Genomic DNA, 13,002 nt, shown 5'->3' with positions numbered 1-13,002 from the left:
ATCTCTCTCTCACACAGACACACACACACGCGCGCGCACGCGCGCGCGCACACACACAGGCTCCCCACCCCCACCTGGGAAGCTGCTGTTTGATTAGCCAACCTGGCCTCAGACGGCGTTTGCAGGAAGGCCCTCCACTTATCTGTGTGTGTTTTTTCTCCTTTGCTGTCTCCTAGAATCATCCAGAACCGCATCCTGCTCGTCATCCTAGGGATCATCGTGGTCATCACCATCCTGATGGCGATCACTTTTTCTGTCAGAAGACACTGATGTATCTGCTCTCCCTTGATAAACAGCAACAGCGGCTTGTTCTGAGTAATTAAGACAAAATGGTCACATGAATCATTCTCTTGCGCTGACAGGCCCCGGGTGACCCTCTCTCCCTCACCGCCGTTGGGCTGAAGTGCAACGAGTGTAAAAATATTTTCTATTCCTGTTTGCATGTGGTTTCCTTTTCGAGGTTTGTCTTCACCCAGATTCATTTTTTAGAGGGGAAGGTGAATGTTTATTTGCCTTTTGCTAATGTCATCAACTAGCCAAAATAGCCCAGATGACACTCCTCCTGGCCCTTTGGACGTGTCAAGGGCCATGGTTTGGGAGAGGGCATGATGAGTCAGTCACGGGAGCTTCTGTTTGTCACACGCCTTTTGTCGCTGAAAAGCTTTTCTGTGATGTCCGAGGATAAAAATGCAGCGAAAAGAAAAAAGGGGGAAAAAAAGGAGGGGGGATGGAGTGAGTGACCCAGTCCAGCAAGGCAGCCCTGTTCCCTCCCAGGCTTCATGAATATGGTCCTCAACCTGCCTGAGTGCTTTCATTGTCGATATTTAATGTCAGCTGTACAAGAAATTGACTTAGCACTTTGCCTGTTTTTCTATTGCATAAGTTTTTTTTTTTTTTAAACCCAAGAATATTCTTGCTGAGCCTGCCCGGTATTCACTGTTCACAACTTTGATTACGGGCTAAAAGAAATATCTCTTTGCCTTCCCCAAATCCCATAGTCCCTAGAATCTGCTGGCAAAGTGAGCCCTGGCACGGGATTTCATTGTGACCTCGTCTTCCCTGACCTGTGTAAGCATCTCTGTATCCTTTCGGTTCTAATATCTGCACTGCCAAAAGCAGTCCTCATACATGCAAAAGGTCTGACAAGGTTCTCTCCACATCCATTCCAGTATGTAAAGAGACCATGAATATTTCAGTAAGAGCAAGAACATGACTCCATCAGTGTGAAATTTCAAATGTGATTATAAATATGGGAGAGTCCTGCAGGAACATCCACCAGAGATAAACTTTATGGAAACGTTCACTAACCTCCTTTAAAAAAATAGAGGATGGCAGATTCTTACAAAAGGAACGGCTTGGGTTTTTTTTGTTTTTTTTTTTAACTAACAAATGTTAGCAAGGCTTTCCTGAATTCACTATGTATTCAAACTTCTAATACGCTTTGTGATTTTTCTTTCCATTTCTTTCTGTCTGAGGTAACCAGGAATTCCGTTCAAAATGAGCTCATTTGTGATCAGGCTTAAAAGTTGCCCAAGCTGAGGTCATTTCCCCCCTAGTCACAAAACAAAATGTGTTTTTCTCAAGACTTCATAGGCACTTACCGGTCCGTACTATCTTTTGAATATAATTAGAAGCTTTGGATCCTTGAAAAGCAAACCTGTTCTCTTCATCAAAAATGCTAACCACCTGTGCCCATGGAGCAAGATCACCTGGATGTAGTGCTTTCTGTTTTTCCCAACCCAGAAGAAAACCATTATGGTTTAGAGAGGAAATGCAGAATGGCAGAATCCACCGGAGAAATTGTACTTATTGAAACAGGCCAAGGCCTGCATGTGTTCAGATAAATCATTTAGTATTGTGTAAATAAAGCTGCAGCCTTTTTCTTCGGAGGGATGGTGTGGGATTTTGACCGGGGGAAGCAGGACTGAGATGCTAATTTTCCTGTCGGCTTAAGGGATCCGTCTCAGCAAGAATCTTGTATTCTGATAACGGAATGCTGTACATGCTAACCACATCTAAGAGCCATTAAAAAGCAAGGAAACAAACAAACAACCCTTTTCTCATTCCTACACACGAATAGTCGTTGAGCATTACACCAGCCCCTCTGTGGCTTCCTTCGAAGCTGTTGATCTTAGCTAAAGTGTATAACCAGTTTCCAAGCTGAACTTCATGCCGCCATCCCGTCTACAAGGCGGCAGACTCTTCCCAAGGCCACCTAGCAAGCAAGGTTGATCGTATCATCTAAACTTGCCGGCTCCTAAATATTTCACTGAATCCTGGCATTCGTGTTGAAGTAGACGAAATGAGGACCGAGGAGTGCATCGCTCACCTCTCAACAGCTCTTTTCGGTCAAGTTCTACGTCTCTATCAGCTCTTGGCTGTGATTTCGCCCCAGTTCAACCTTGGGAGTGGGAAGAATATGAACAGATAACCCTTGGCCTAACAGCTCCATCAAACCTCCTTGAGAGCAACCTCCCAGGCCAGGCTAGTGAGCGCTTTGTGAGGAACCTGGTTAGAAGGTTCCCTCAGCTTCTTCCTGGTCCTCCTGGATGCTGCAGAAAAGACTTAGGGGAGCCCCAGCAGAGGCCACTTGCTCTCCCTCCTTCCCTGCCCCACCAGAAAAGGAAGAACATCCACAAACTTGAAGCAGATAGTGAAGTTGATCTGTGAGAGGTTCTAGGCACTCAGTGTGTAGACTTCCATTGATAAGGGAATCTCTTTCAAGTGGGAAGCCCTTGTTTAAAATGATGTTTAATGGAGTGGGGAGAAGGAAGATGAAGATGAAGACATGGAGGAGGAAGAGGAGAAGGAAGCCCTCGCCATATAAAATTCATGCAGACTAAACAGTTTCCCTGACAGAATAAATAAAGTGGATGCTACCCCACTCCAGAATCAAAAGCAATTTAATTAAAGTCTCTTAAGTTGTGAAGAGTTTTAAATGTTCCATGTTGAAGGTGAATGCCTGGAAATGCAGCGGGCTTGACGTCAGCTGCCGGGCCTGGGCTGGGAGGCCATTTGCTATTCTGTTTAAGGCAGGCTGGATTGTCTTATTTTGGAACCAGCTTGGTGGGGGGTTTGCTTTGCTACTGCTTCTGAGCCCTGAGCTTCAAAGGCTGAAATTAATGGTGAACAAAATTGTGCGGCTCTGGCCATCCCATGCGGGGCAAGCCCATTGAGGGTTATCATTAAGTAAAGAAATAAAGAGAGGGAAAAAAGCCTGCCTGTTCCAAAAACCTCATCAGATAATGACCTCAGTGATTGGGTTTTCATTACCAAACAGCATCCAGAGATTATCAACCCATAGAAGAAGGGAAGGAGAAAAAAAAGAAAGAAAAAGCAACTGTCTTTCTCTCCCTCTCTTTCTCCTTTTTTTTTTTTTTTTTTTAGCACATCTTTTCTTTAAAACTGTCAGATCATTTCAGTATTTCAAATCCGAGGAAAACAGCCTGCCTGCTGCTGTATTTGAAGTTGTAATGGTGTCAAAAAGTCACGACTGACTGACAGCCGTCAGTCCCAGAGGGGCTCATTAAATCATAAAAACTTGACAAGGAAATAATTGCGCATTGCCAGCAACTTGGCGCCTGTTTAGACGTTTTTATTTTCTTTCATTATTAGTCCCCACCATTACGTTCATTAACAAATTGCATTAAACAACTGTTAAGGGCTAATGATTTGTTTATCGCTTTTTTTTATTATTATTATTTAAACATTAGCTGTGTCATGTGGTACCCCAGCAGCCTCTTGCCATCATCTGACTGAATATTTTTCCACTCCGAGCTCTGGGTACTGTTGGAATATGAAATAGATTATTCATTACTCTCCTCTTTGCCACTGATTTGGTTTCATGTAGCGTCTTCCACAGAGAAAGATGAAAACTTGTCAAAAATAGGTTATATCTTATTCGAAGGGGCAACAATAGCAGCAGGTACAGGCACACTTTAATATTTAATTAAGGTTGATGTTAACCCCTTTAAATGACTTTAGCTGTAAGTTATATTCAAATGCAGCAGAGAAAAATAATTGTTCTTAATTTGCAACCTGTTCAGCAGGCATTCTTCGTGGAGCGAGCTGGAAATTTAGAGCAGAATTTTTAAATAATGAAATTTCCCATCATAAATATTTATAGCAGTTTGTCTACGTAGTGGAGAATTAACTAGAAGTGATGATTTCCTCATCCCTTTGGTTTGAACTGATAGCCTAGTGGGGCACTCCATGCTTGGGAGTGGAGGTGGCTTTCCTGGGAGAAACGTATGTGTGGAGGAGAAGTTCAGAGCCAAGTTCTGTCGGTTGGTTGTGGTCAGCGCTGGTTTCAAAGGAACCACTGTGAGTCCCTGGTCTTCAGGCCACTTGCCTTCCCCTTTGGCTGAGTGTGTGGTTGCAGGGCTGTGGGCAGGCAGGAGAGCCAGTAGAGACTTCTTAAAGGAAGATGTGTGTCCGGTCGGCTGGTTCGGGAGGGTGCGGTGGGGGATGCCTTGGGCGTCTCTCTGTGCAGTCAACTGGAGATCATTACAAACAGCGCTTTCCTAATACACAACAGGGAGACACTTTGTTGGGATGGGCCTTCTGTCCTTTTTCCTTTCTGTGACTTGCTGTTGCTGAATGGCTCGGCTTTTCCACGGGCCATGAACTTGAAGGGTCAGGGAGGACAGAGCCCCATCATCCTCATCCTGTCGGAAGTCGGTGGCCTTCTCCATGCTATGGCTGCTGTCTGTGTCTGCTCACCCTGTTTGTTTGATGAGTTTATATAACCATTGAAGCCACCCTCAGAAACCTGGTTCATTGACACTTCAGGGAGGGCTGCTGGGTCAGTATCAGGGAATGTGAAGTTCCTTTCTCCTATCCCCAGAGGGACCCGGCCCCTTACATAGCTCCACCATGGGTGTGAGGGGAAGAGATGGTTCATGTTCCTTGCTCAGTATAGCATCTCCAAGCATCACTCACCCGAGACAGATGGTTCTGCAGGAGCCATGGCCTGGGAGGTACCTGCTTGGCAGGCATGAGCCAGGTGAGACCTGGCCTCAAGTCTCTTTGGTTACTATGGGTATAGGAACAGCAGACATACCAGGCTTTAGAGAGTCTCAAACCTCCATTTCAATGCAGGATAAATTAGCCACATGACAATCTGTGCCGCTTGGGATGGCCTTCACACCTCAACAGAAGAGGTATCCAGAGCCATTTTTCTGGAAGGAAGGAAGGAAGGAAAGAAGGAAGGAAGGAAGGCAGGCAGGCAGGCTGGCTCTGTGATGAGCCATCCCCAGCCCAACTCCCTGAGACTAGCTCAAACTCAACCTTACCCTGTGCTGTAACTCTCTAAACTAGCCCCTAGAGATATTCTGGTGGTTTCACTTTGCCTGTGACCCATCAGACTCAGACCAGTGGCACCTGCCAGAGGCTGGCCACGTAATGTCAGCAGTCAGGTGGCTCTCAGACCAGATGCCAGCCTTTGTTAAACAGGGCAGGTGACTGCATGGACAGCTCAGAAAAGTTCTTGAAGCCACAAGTATTGCCCCCAGGATGGGTGAGAGCAGCCAGGCCCAGGCAGCAACTGGACTTGGCAGTGACTGGAGCCAAGACTAGCTGAAGGGGTGACTGAGCCAGGGTTAGTGTCCTGTTGTAGAGGAGGGCAGACACAGGGAATGCCGAGAGAGGTCCCATCTCTGCTGAGATTCCAGCTCAGTAACAAGGAGCCGGCTTACCAGAGGCAAGCAGGGCAAAAGCAAGATGGCAGGACGGGGAAGATGTGTTGGGGGTTGGGCAGCAGAGGGTGGACAGGTGAGGGATGGAAGCATTTCCCAGCATCAGGGGATAGCAAGGGCAAGGAGGCCCCCCTTCCTACCCCCTGAGCCCATCACTGCCCTTCTTCAGGAGGAGCTAAAGAGAGGGAAAGACAGGGTGCATCTCTCCTGGGCTCCCTGCCCCATCACACACCGCTGCTCCCATGGCTCCTGGGCCCCCAGCTTGCCTCGGGGAAAGCACTTCCTCATCCCGAATCGCTCGTTACTCATGCTACATAAAGAACGCAGGCAACACACAGAGGGGGGAATCTCCAAGAAGCAGAGCTCTGGACTGTGATTCCGTGAACTCGCGCACCCCCTCCTTCCCTTCATCCAAACAAGGCCCTTTGGCGTGAATAATAGCTCAGCGGCTCCGAAGCCGTATTGATCGGCTGCACATGCGGCTCCACCGAGAGCTGCCAGGGCTTTTCCTGGGGGCAGGACCAGCACCGCTCAGCGCAGCCGCCTCTCCCCCTCCCACTTTCCCGACCTCCCCCAGGTGTGTTCAGAAGGGGACAATACCTGGGGGAGCCCAGGCCCTCTCCAACTCAGTGCCACTTGGTTGCCGCAACTTTTCTGTTTTTAACTTATTGCCAGGAAAAGCATCTAAGTTAGAGAGAAATGTTTTTTCATGACGAGGCCCCACAGAGTTGAGAATGAACACATCCTCCCACTCCAGCTCCTCTCCAGAAGGTTCTGCCGAAGACCCAGGCCATAGAGGCATCCTGGGCTGACAGCTGTGGGGGCCATGTTATATCCCCAGCGTTGACAAGCACTTCAGCGTCCTGTACCGCATTTCCCCGTTGTCTTACGCCATCAGAAAAGAGGAGCTGAGAACATGGCCAGGACTCACCACCTCTTGGGGAATGAGGACTGTTGCAAAATTCAACAGAGGTGTGTCAGCCATGGGCTGGGAGACCAGCAGAGACCAAAGCCTGCCAGCCCTATGCCCTGAGCCTTTGACCAGACTATCCCTTTCTGTGTTTGCACCTCTCCCGGACACAGGAAGTGGTCAAGGCCTTGACCCTTTGGGGGATGCCAGGCCCCTGCACGGTGACCCCTGTGTGCTGGTAGATGCCTGAAATCCCACCCCTAAAGGTGAACTCCTTTGGTTTCTGCCCTGGAACACTGGGAAGATGCAGATTCATTTTTTCCCAAACAGCTTCAATACCACCAGCCACAGATCCCCCTGGGTGAGTTGTTTGACCCCTTCCTGGGGGCAGACTTGGGGTTTGAGGGAGGACAGACTCAGTCTGCGAGGGAGCCTGAGGTGTCTTTGGGAGAAGGGTTAGAAGGAAAGGGGGTCTTGGTTCCCTGGGACCAGCTCCCTGGAGGTTTCCCCATATCAGCTGCCTTTAGCCTTGCCCTTAAGCCCACTCCCTGGCCAGGCCTCTGTTCTGCTAAGGACTGCGTTCTGTCCCAGTGCTGCACACAGGCAAACATGGGGACCTGAGAATGGACTCTGACAAGGAGCAGTAATGGGCTGAGGGTCCCCTGGCAGGTCCCACAGCCGTGCCCTGGCTGAGGAGGATTGAGAAAGAGCAGGGAGGCCGGGTCGGAGTTCGGACAGTTAATGCTGGGGGCAGGCAAACTGTTTCGCTCCTCTGGCCCTGCTGAGGCTGAAAGAAGTCCAAGTCCTCTGTGGCGCACAATTTTGCATTTGGGAAGGACCCAAAGCGGATTCTTCCTGCCCGGAGCAGACCTTCCCACAGTGCCACATCCAGGGGTCTTGGCACAGAGGGGACACTGGCCATCAGAGACTCTCCACTGAATTTCCATCTTCTCTCATTCACCCACACCACCCCTCCAGAGCTCTCCACTGCATTTCTAAAGAAAGGGGAAATTCGACTGAGAACTAGAGGGCTTCAACAAGCTCATTATTGTCCCCGACAAGACTTCTAAATAATCCAGCCTTTCCCTGTTTGAAGCATGAGAGGTGTAAGCAGATTTATTCATTCATTCAATCAATATTTATTGAGCATCTACTATGTTCCAGGCCCCGAAGACACATGGTGAAGATAGATAAGAAAATAAGTAAGATAGTCTCACAGCACTGGAAGTCAGAAAACTAGTTTCATTTCTAGAATCCTGACTCACTCCAATCTCGGGCACGGTCAGTCTCAGGGTCTCAAAATCACATTGTGACACCCATGCCTCTGTCACTTCCTGAGATGAATGCCCTGTCACTGTGAATTACTGGGCAAAGTCCTCTCCAAGTGGGCAGTGCCATGTGTTCATTCCTCCTTGCGATCCCCATGGCTGCTTTAGCAAAGAGCCCCACTGAGTCTGAGAAGGGCTGATACTTCCTGCAGCTGGGCAGGTCCCCATCAGCACTGGTCCCACTTCCAGGACTGGCCCAGTAGAGGCCAGGGATAGGAATGGGGACCATTTAGATCAGGGCTGACTTGGAGGATTTTTTCCCCTGCTTATTAAATGATAAAGGTTTGACTTGGCAGGCAATCAGGAGCCCAAAATATCATAAAAGGGAAAAAAGTTGCCGAGTGGCTAAGAGGTGCACCACGGGAGTGTCACTGGGCCCGCCGGCGAGGTGAATTGCTAAGCAGAGAGCAGCGATCAGGGAGGAAATGGAGCAGCAGACATTTTCAAAGGCTTCTCTCCCCTTCTTCTCTCTCTGTCCCCCATGCAGAAAGGGGAGAATAGAAGTCAAATCCAGATTGGGGCGCGTGGCTGATTTGGGCCTCCTCCTGCACCATCCTCCCCCAGACAGCAGAGAAACTTTGATGTCTGGGTGTGTGGCATTTGGGGACGGAGGAGCCTGGGCATCCCAGCAAATGTAGCCGCATGTTCCGCCTCTGGACGGCCTCTCTGAACTCCTTTGTGAGGGGAGATGAAGCCCACAGCACTGGAAAGAGCAGGGTTTTGCAATGAGGAAGTCTGGATCGGCATTCCTTGAGCTCAGCGCTGGCCACCTGGGCGATGGGGTGAACCAACCAGGAGCTCAGATTTATAAAACGCTTGAGCTGTGCAGACCCTAGGGGGCCACTGTGGCCTACCTGCTGATTTTCAGATGGGGAAATGGGGGCTCAGAGAGCGGATGAGATTTACTGAAGGTCACCCAGCAAATTGGTAACAGGTCCAAGAGTAGATTCCACACCTTCAGCCTCTGGTGAGACACCTTTGCTCTGAACCAGGAGGTGGAACGTCAAACAGCACCAGGGTTGGAACTTTTGTCTCAAATCCTCTCTGCCTCATCCCCCGAGCCCAGCAACTCCAGGCTGGGTCTTTTGCCCCCTAAGGCTCAGACGGGCTGTGGCACAGCCACAGACTGGGCGCCTTCTCAGTAGTGTTGGCCTTCACACTCGTGGTGCTAAAGTTCTCCAATTATTTTTTTATTAAACCAACATGTACATAAAAACTCAGTCTTCAGCTGGGCACAGTGGCTCATGCCTGTAATACCAGCACCTTGGGAGGCTGAGGCGGGTGGATCTCTGGCAGTCAGGAGTTCAAGACCAGCCTGGCAAACATGATGAAACCCCATCTCTACTAAAATACAAAAATTACCTGGGCGTGGTTGTGCATGCCTGTAATCCCAGTTAGTCAAGAGGCTGAGGCAGGAGAATCGCTTGAACCAGGGAGGCCGAAGTTGCAGTGAGCTGCGATCGCGCCACTGCACTCCAGCCTGGGTGACAAAACGAGACTCCGTCACAAAAGCAAAAACTCAGTTTTATCCCTGTTAGCTATGACGATTGTTTCCCTGGATGTCAGATCTTTGCTCTTGAGGAATTGGGGATACCCTAGGTTCCTCCTTAGCTGAGCTCCTGATGTCACCCAGGGGAAGCATTTCTGTGCTCAGTTCCTTGCAGTGTCTTCTTACCTACCTAGCAGACGTCACCAGCCACCCCTCCTCCAAAGGAATCTTGTGAAAAACAAGGAGAATTAGAGACCCCACCATGACACTGAGCCCACGGGGCACTCCCAGAAACCCCTCGGCTACTGATGCTAAGGGATGTGACTTAGAACTGGAGGGGAACCGTGACAGCACTCCTGGGTCCAGGTGGCTGTGGCTGGAGTGTGGTCACAGCCTGGCAGGGAGACCAGTGGGGCTCTGGTCTTTTCCCGGAGTCTGGCACCTTCCATGCCGAGTTGGGCCTCAGGTCTCTGGGCTCTAGGCCCTGCTGTGCCAGCGGCCTGATGTGTGGCCTTGTACACTAGTCACACCCTGCTCCAGACCTCTGTTTCCTCATCCACAAAATGGGAAAGTTGAGCTAGAAAATCTCTCAGGAAGGTAGGTCTCTGCTAGCTCCCAGCCTTCCATGGCAGTGCAAAGGGAACCTTCCCAACAAAGTAAGAGCCAAAGACTAAGATGGCAGCCTGTGGTGCGTAGAACCTTCTGGAAGACCAGGAGACTTGTGAGCTGAGCTTCTAAGTGGTCCAGGATGCAGGGCCGGTGTCACAGGTGTGTGACCAGTGCCGCTACACAGGGCTTCGTGCTCAGAAGGGCCCCACTCTTGGGAAATAAGGCTCTGCAGTCACTGTCATCAAATTCTTAATAATTTCATCTTTGTTACTGTGTCTTGTAAGTGAAGTCCAACAGGACAGTGGACTGTGAACTGGGGATGTGAAGCCTCCTGTCTCCCTGTGTCTAGGAGCTGCTTGCCCCTCTGCCTCCACAGTTCCAGTTCCACTCAGCTTCTACCTCCCCCTCTCCCACCCCACAACCACTGCCAACCTGCCCCCAGCCTGGGCACAGGCACACGCTGTCCCACAGCATCTCAGAGTGGGGCATGCTGGCAGCAGTCCCCATCCTGGCCTGGCAGCCCAGGGCACATTCAGTGCGGGACTCTGTGGGGGTGAGCCTCTAGCCCGCCCAGATCCAGTACCTAGTGTGTCCTGGTAGAAAATTTGTAGTGCCCCTGGGGGCTGCCCATCTGCCATGGGTTGGGGCAGGGGCCTGTAGGAGGATGCCTGGCTCAACCTCCTGCCTGAGGCCTGGGACACAACATGTGGGCGCAGCAGCTGACAGGAAGGAAGCCAGAAGATGGGTTCAAGTGTTTGTGTGTTCCCCAAGTCACCAGGGTACCTGTGAGGGTCTACACTCCCCTGGGAGAACCCTCACGTCTAGGGTGCATCCCATGGGGTCATCTCCTTGCCTGAGAAGACTCCCTCTTCCTTCTTTCAACCTTCCGGAGCCCAGCTTGTCTCTTCTGGCCAGCTCAACGTATCCTCCCGAGAGAACCATGAAATACAGTGTTCACCTTGGGTCATTCCACATGCATGTTCAATATGCAGATATTTGCATTTGAAACTGGCATTGCACAATATAAAGAGGAATGGTGAAAGTCATGCTAATAATTTAAAATTTTGACTTTACTTAGAATGGCGTTAACTAGCAAATGAAAAAACACGACGACAAGGTGAAAGCGAGACTGGGGAAGGAAGCAAACAGCATGTTTTCTCACTGTTGGAACAAGGGGCCCCACATTTCCATCTTGTTATGGGTCCCGACAATTATGCAGCCAGTCCTGCCTGGTGAGTCACCTGCCCTCTTGGGCATCCAGTTCCCTATCAGTAAACTAGATCATTAACACCGCGCCTGCCGCTCCTGCTCACGGGCACGTTAGGAACCTGCGCTTGGGTAAAATCCAAGACAGAGATTTAGAAACCAGTGTGTGGTGCCAGCTCTCAGCCTTGGAGCCACAAGCCCATTTTTCTTAAAAAAGGGATCCGGACTGGCATCCAAAGAGATTTCCGTCCCCTTGTGTAGGTTTAACCACCATGGTCAAGGCAGTCTCCCTCCCAGGTATTACTCTCCCCGGGTGCTCTGCCCTAGAAATGAAGCCCCAGTCTAAAGGCAGCTCCATCAGCACAGAACAGGAGTCTAAGCACCCAGAGAGATTTAATTTGGAATCTAAGCAAATTGTGAAATGGAAGGACTGGTTGGCCAGAGAGCTGAGGTCTTACAGTGTGCAGAGACCAGTCCTCAATATCTGTACCCATCCATTTGAGTTTCAGGTGAGGCCTAGGATTTGGGAGCTCAGTACGAAGGTGCCAGCACCAAGGAGGGTGGGTGCCAACTAGATTTGGGTCTAGAGACATCATCCTCTTGGGAAAGGTAAAAATCCTGATTCCACTTACATTTCCAGGAAGAAGGTATCCCCATGTCAGAGCTGTTCTCTAAGCCACCCTCACTGAGGTTTCACCTGCAGCCTTCAATCTGCTTTGCGGGGTGTTTGAGGATGCAACCACCCAAGGGTTAAATGGGTCCAAAGTGGCATCCTATCACATTCTGCAAAAATTAATACTGCTTTAAGGTAACACCTATGGAATGAATGAATGAATGGGTCAGTGTGGATCACCTTGCCTCAAATAGAGTCTAAATATAAGATTTCATACTCAGTAGTGTCATTTCAGGATCAGGAAAAATTAGGTGACTCCCATTTGGTTTTTACAGCTTTTCCCCAATAGCATGTTAAAGTTTTGGCTTTTTATCTTATTTCACTTATTTCATTTTGAGTGATGTCTTCTGGCCCCAGCTCAGCTTCCTAGAGATAATTCATTAGGCCCGAGAGCTGCTCCAGAGTGGGATTAGAACCCGTGTAGTACATAGTCACATTAAACTGAGATCGGCTAATTAATCGCTCTTCTCTGTGTAACTGAGTGATCGCGATCCTTCCCCGAGGAATTGCAATTTCATGGTTCCTAATGATGCTGCAATTACATTATGTGGATCACTTAGGCTGTGGGTGTCAGGAGCGGTCCTTGGAGCCTGTATCGGCGAGGATGGGGAGAAGTCGCTCCTAAAACTGAGGAGATGGAGGAAGCAGTTAGAATGTCTGTTACTAATTTTCGTTAGCGTGCTGCCATTCCCTACATCTCATTCAGGCATTAGCTTCAAGTTCCATTTTCCCCCAGCTCCATGTGGCACCTTCCCCAGAACGCTCACATTTTTTTCTAATATTCACAAAGTTACTGTTTGTAAAAATCTATTTATTTGCTGTATTCCACCAAGTAATTTATTTTCATTAGATTTCTTGGAAATGTGGCTCTACATATCGTTAGTACAAGTGATACATTTTGATTGTTGTTTCCTGGAGTAACTTGTATTATTTGATGAGTTAAATAAAATGCCTAATTCCAAAGTCGGCTATTCCCATCTTTTGCATTCGAATGGTTTCTCTTACTTCCATTTCCTTTCTAATTGAAGGTTAGTTGGAAATCTTCAGTTCAGTGCTCTGCTACAGTTTCTGTACTGTGAATACAGACGCTG

General features: G+C 49.2%; 1 protein-coding gene across 6 annotated transcripts in view; it reads left to right on the top strand.

The window, feature by feature from the left end:
- VTI1A (vesicle transport through interaction with t-SNAREs 1A) overlaps positions 1 to 13,002 on the top strand; it is a 419,413-nt gene that overhangs the window by 366,995 nt on the left and 39,416 nt on the right. For 4 of the 6 annotated variants that reach the window (XM_012448007.2, XM_012448004.2, XM_012448008.2 and 1 more), the window contains one exon: positions 177 to 12,888. The exons of the other annotated variants lie outside the window; for them this stretch is intronic. Coding sequence is in view for 2 of the 4 variants with exons in the window: in XM_012448004.2 (XP_012303427.2) it covers positions 177 to 270 (94 nt within the window). In the remaining 2 variants the exon portion in view is untranslated. Of the gene's footprint in view, positions 1 to 176; positions 12,889 to 13,002 lie in introns of those variants that run through there. 6 annotated transcript variants of the gene reach the window in all.

Source organism: Aotus nancymaae, unplaced genomic scaffold, assembly GCF_030222135.1.
Source record: "Aotus nancymaae isolate 86718 unplaced genomic scaffold, 86718_ANA_hifiasm-v0.15.2.pri h1tg000010l, whole genome shotgun sequence".
Lineage (NCBI taxonomy): Eukaryota > Metazoa > Chordata > Mammalia > Primates > Aotidae > Aotus > Aotus nancymaae.
The sequence above is the reverse complement of the archived record's forward strand: the minus strand, read 5'-3'. Positions and strand labels throughout refer to the sequence as shown.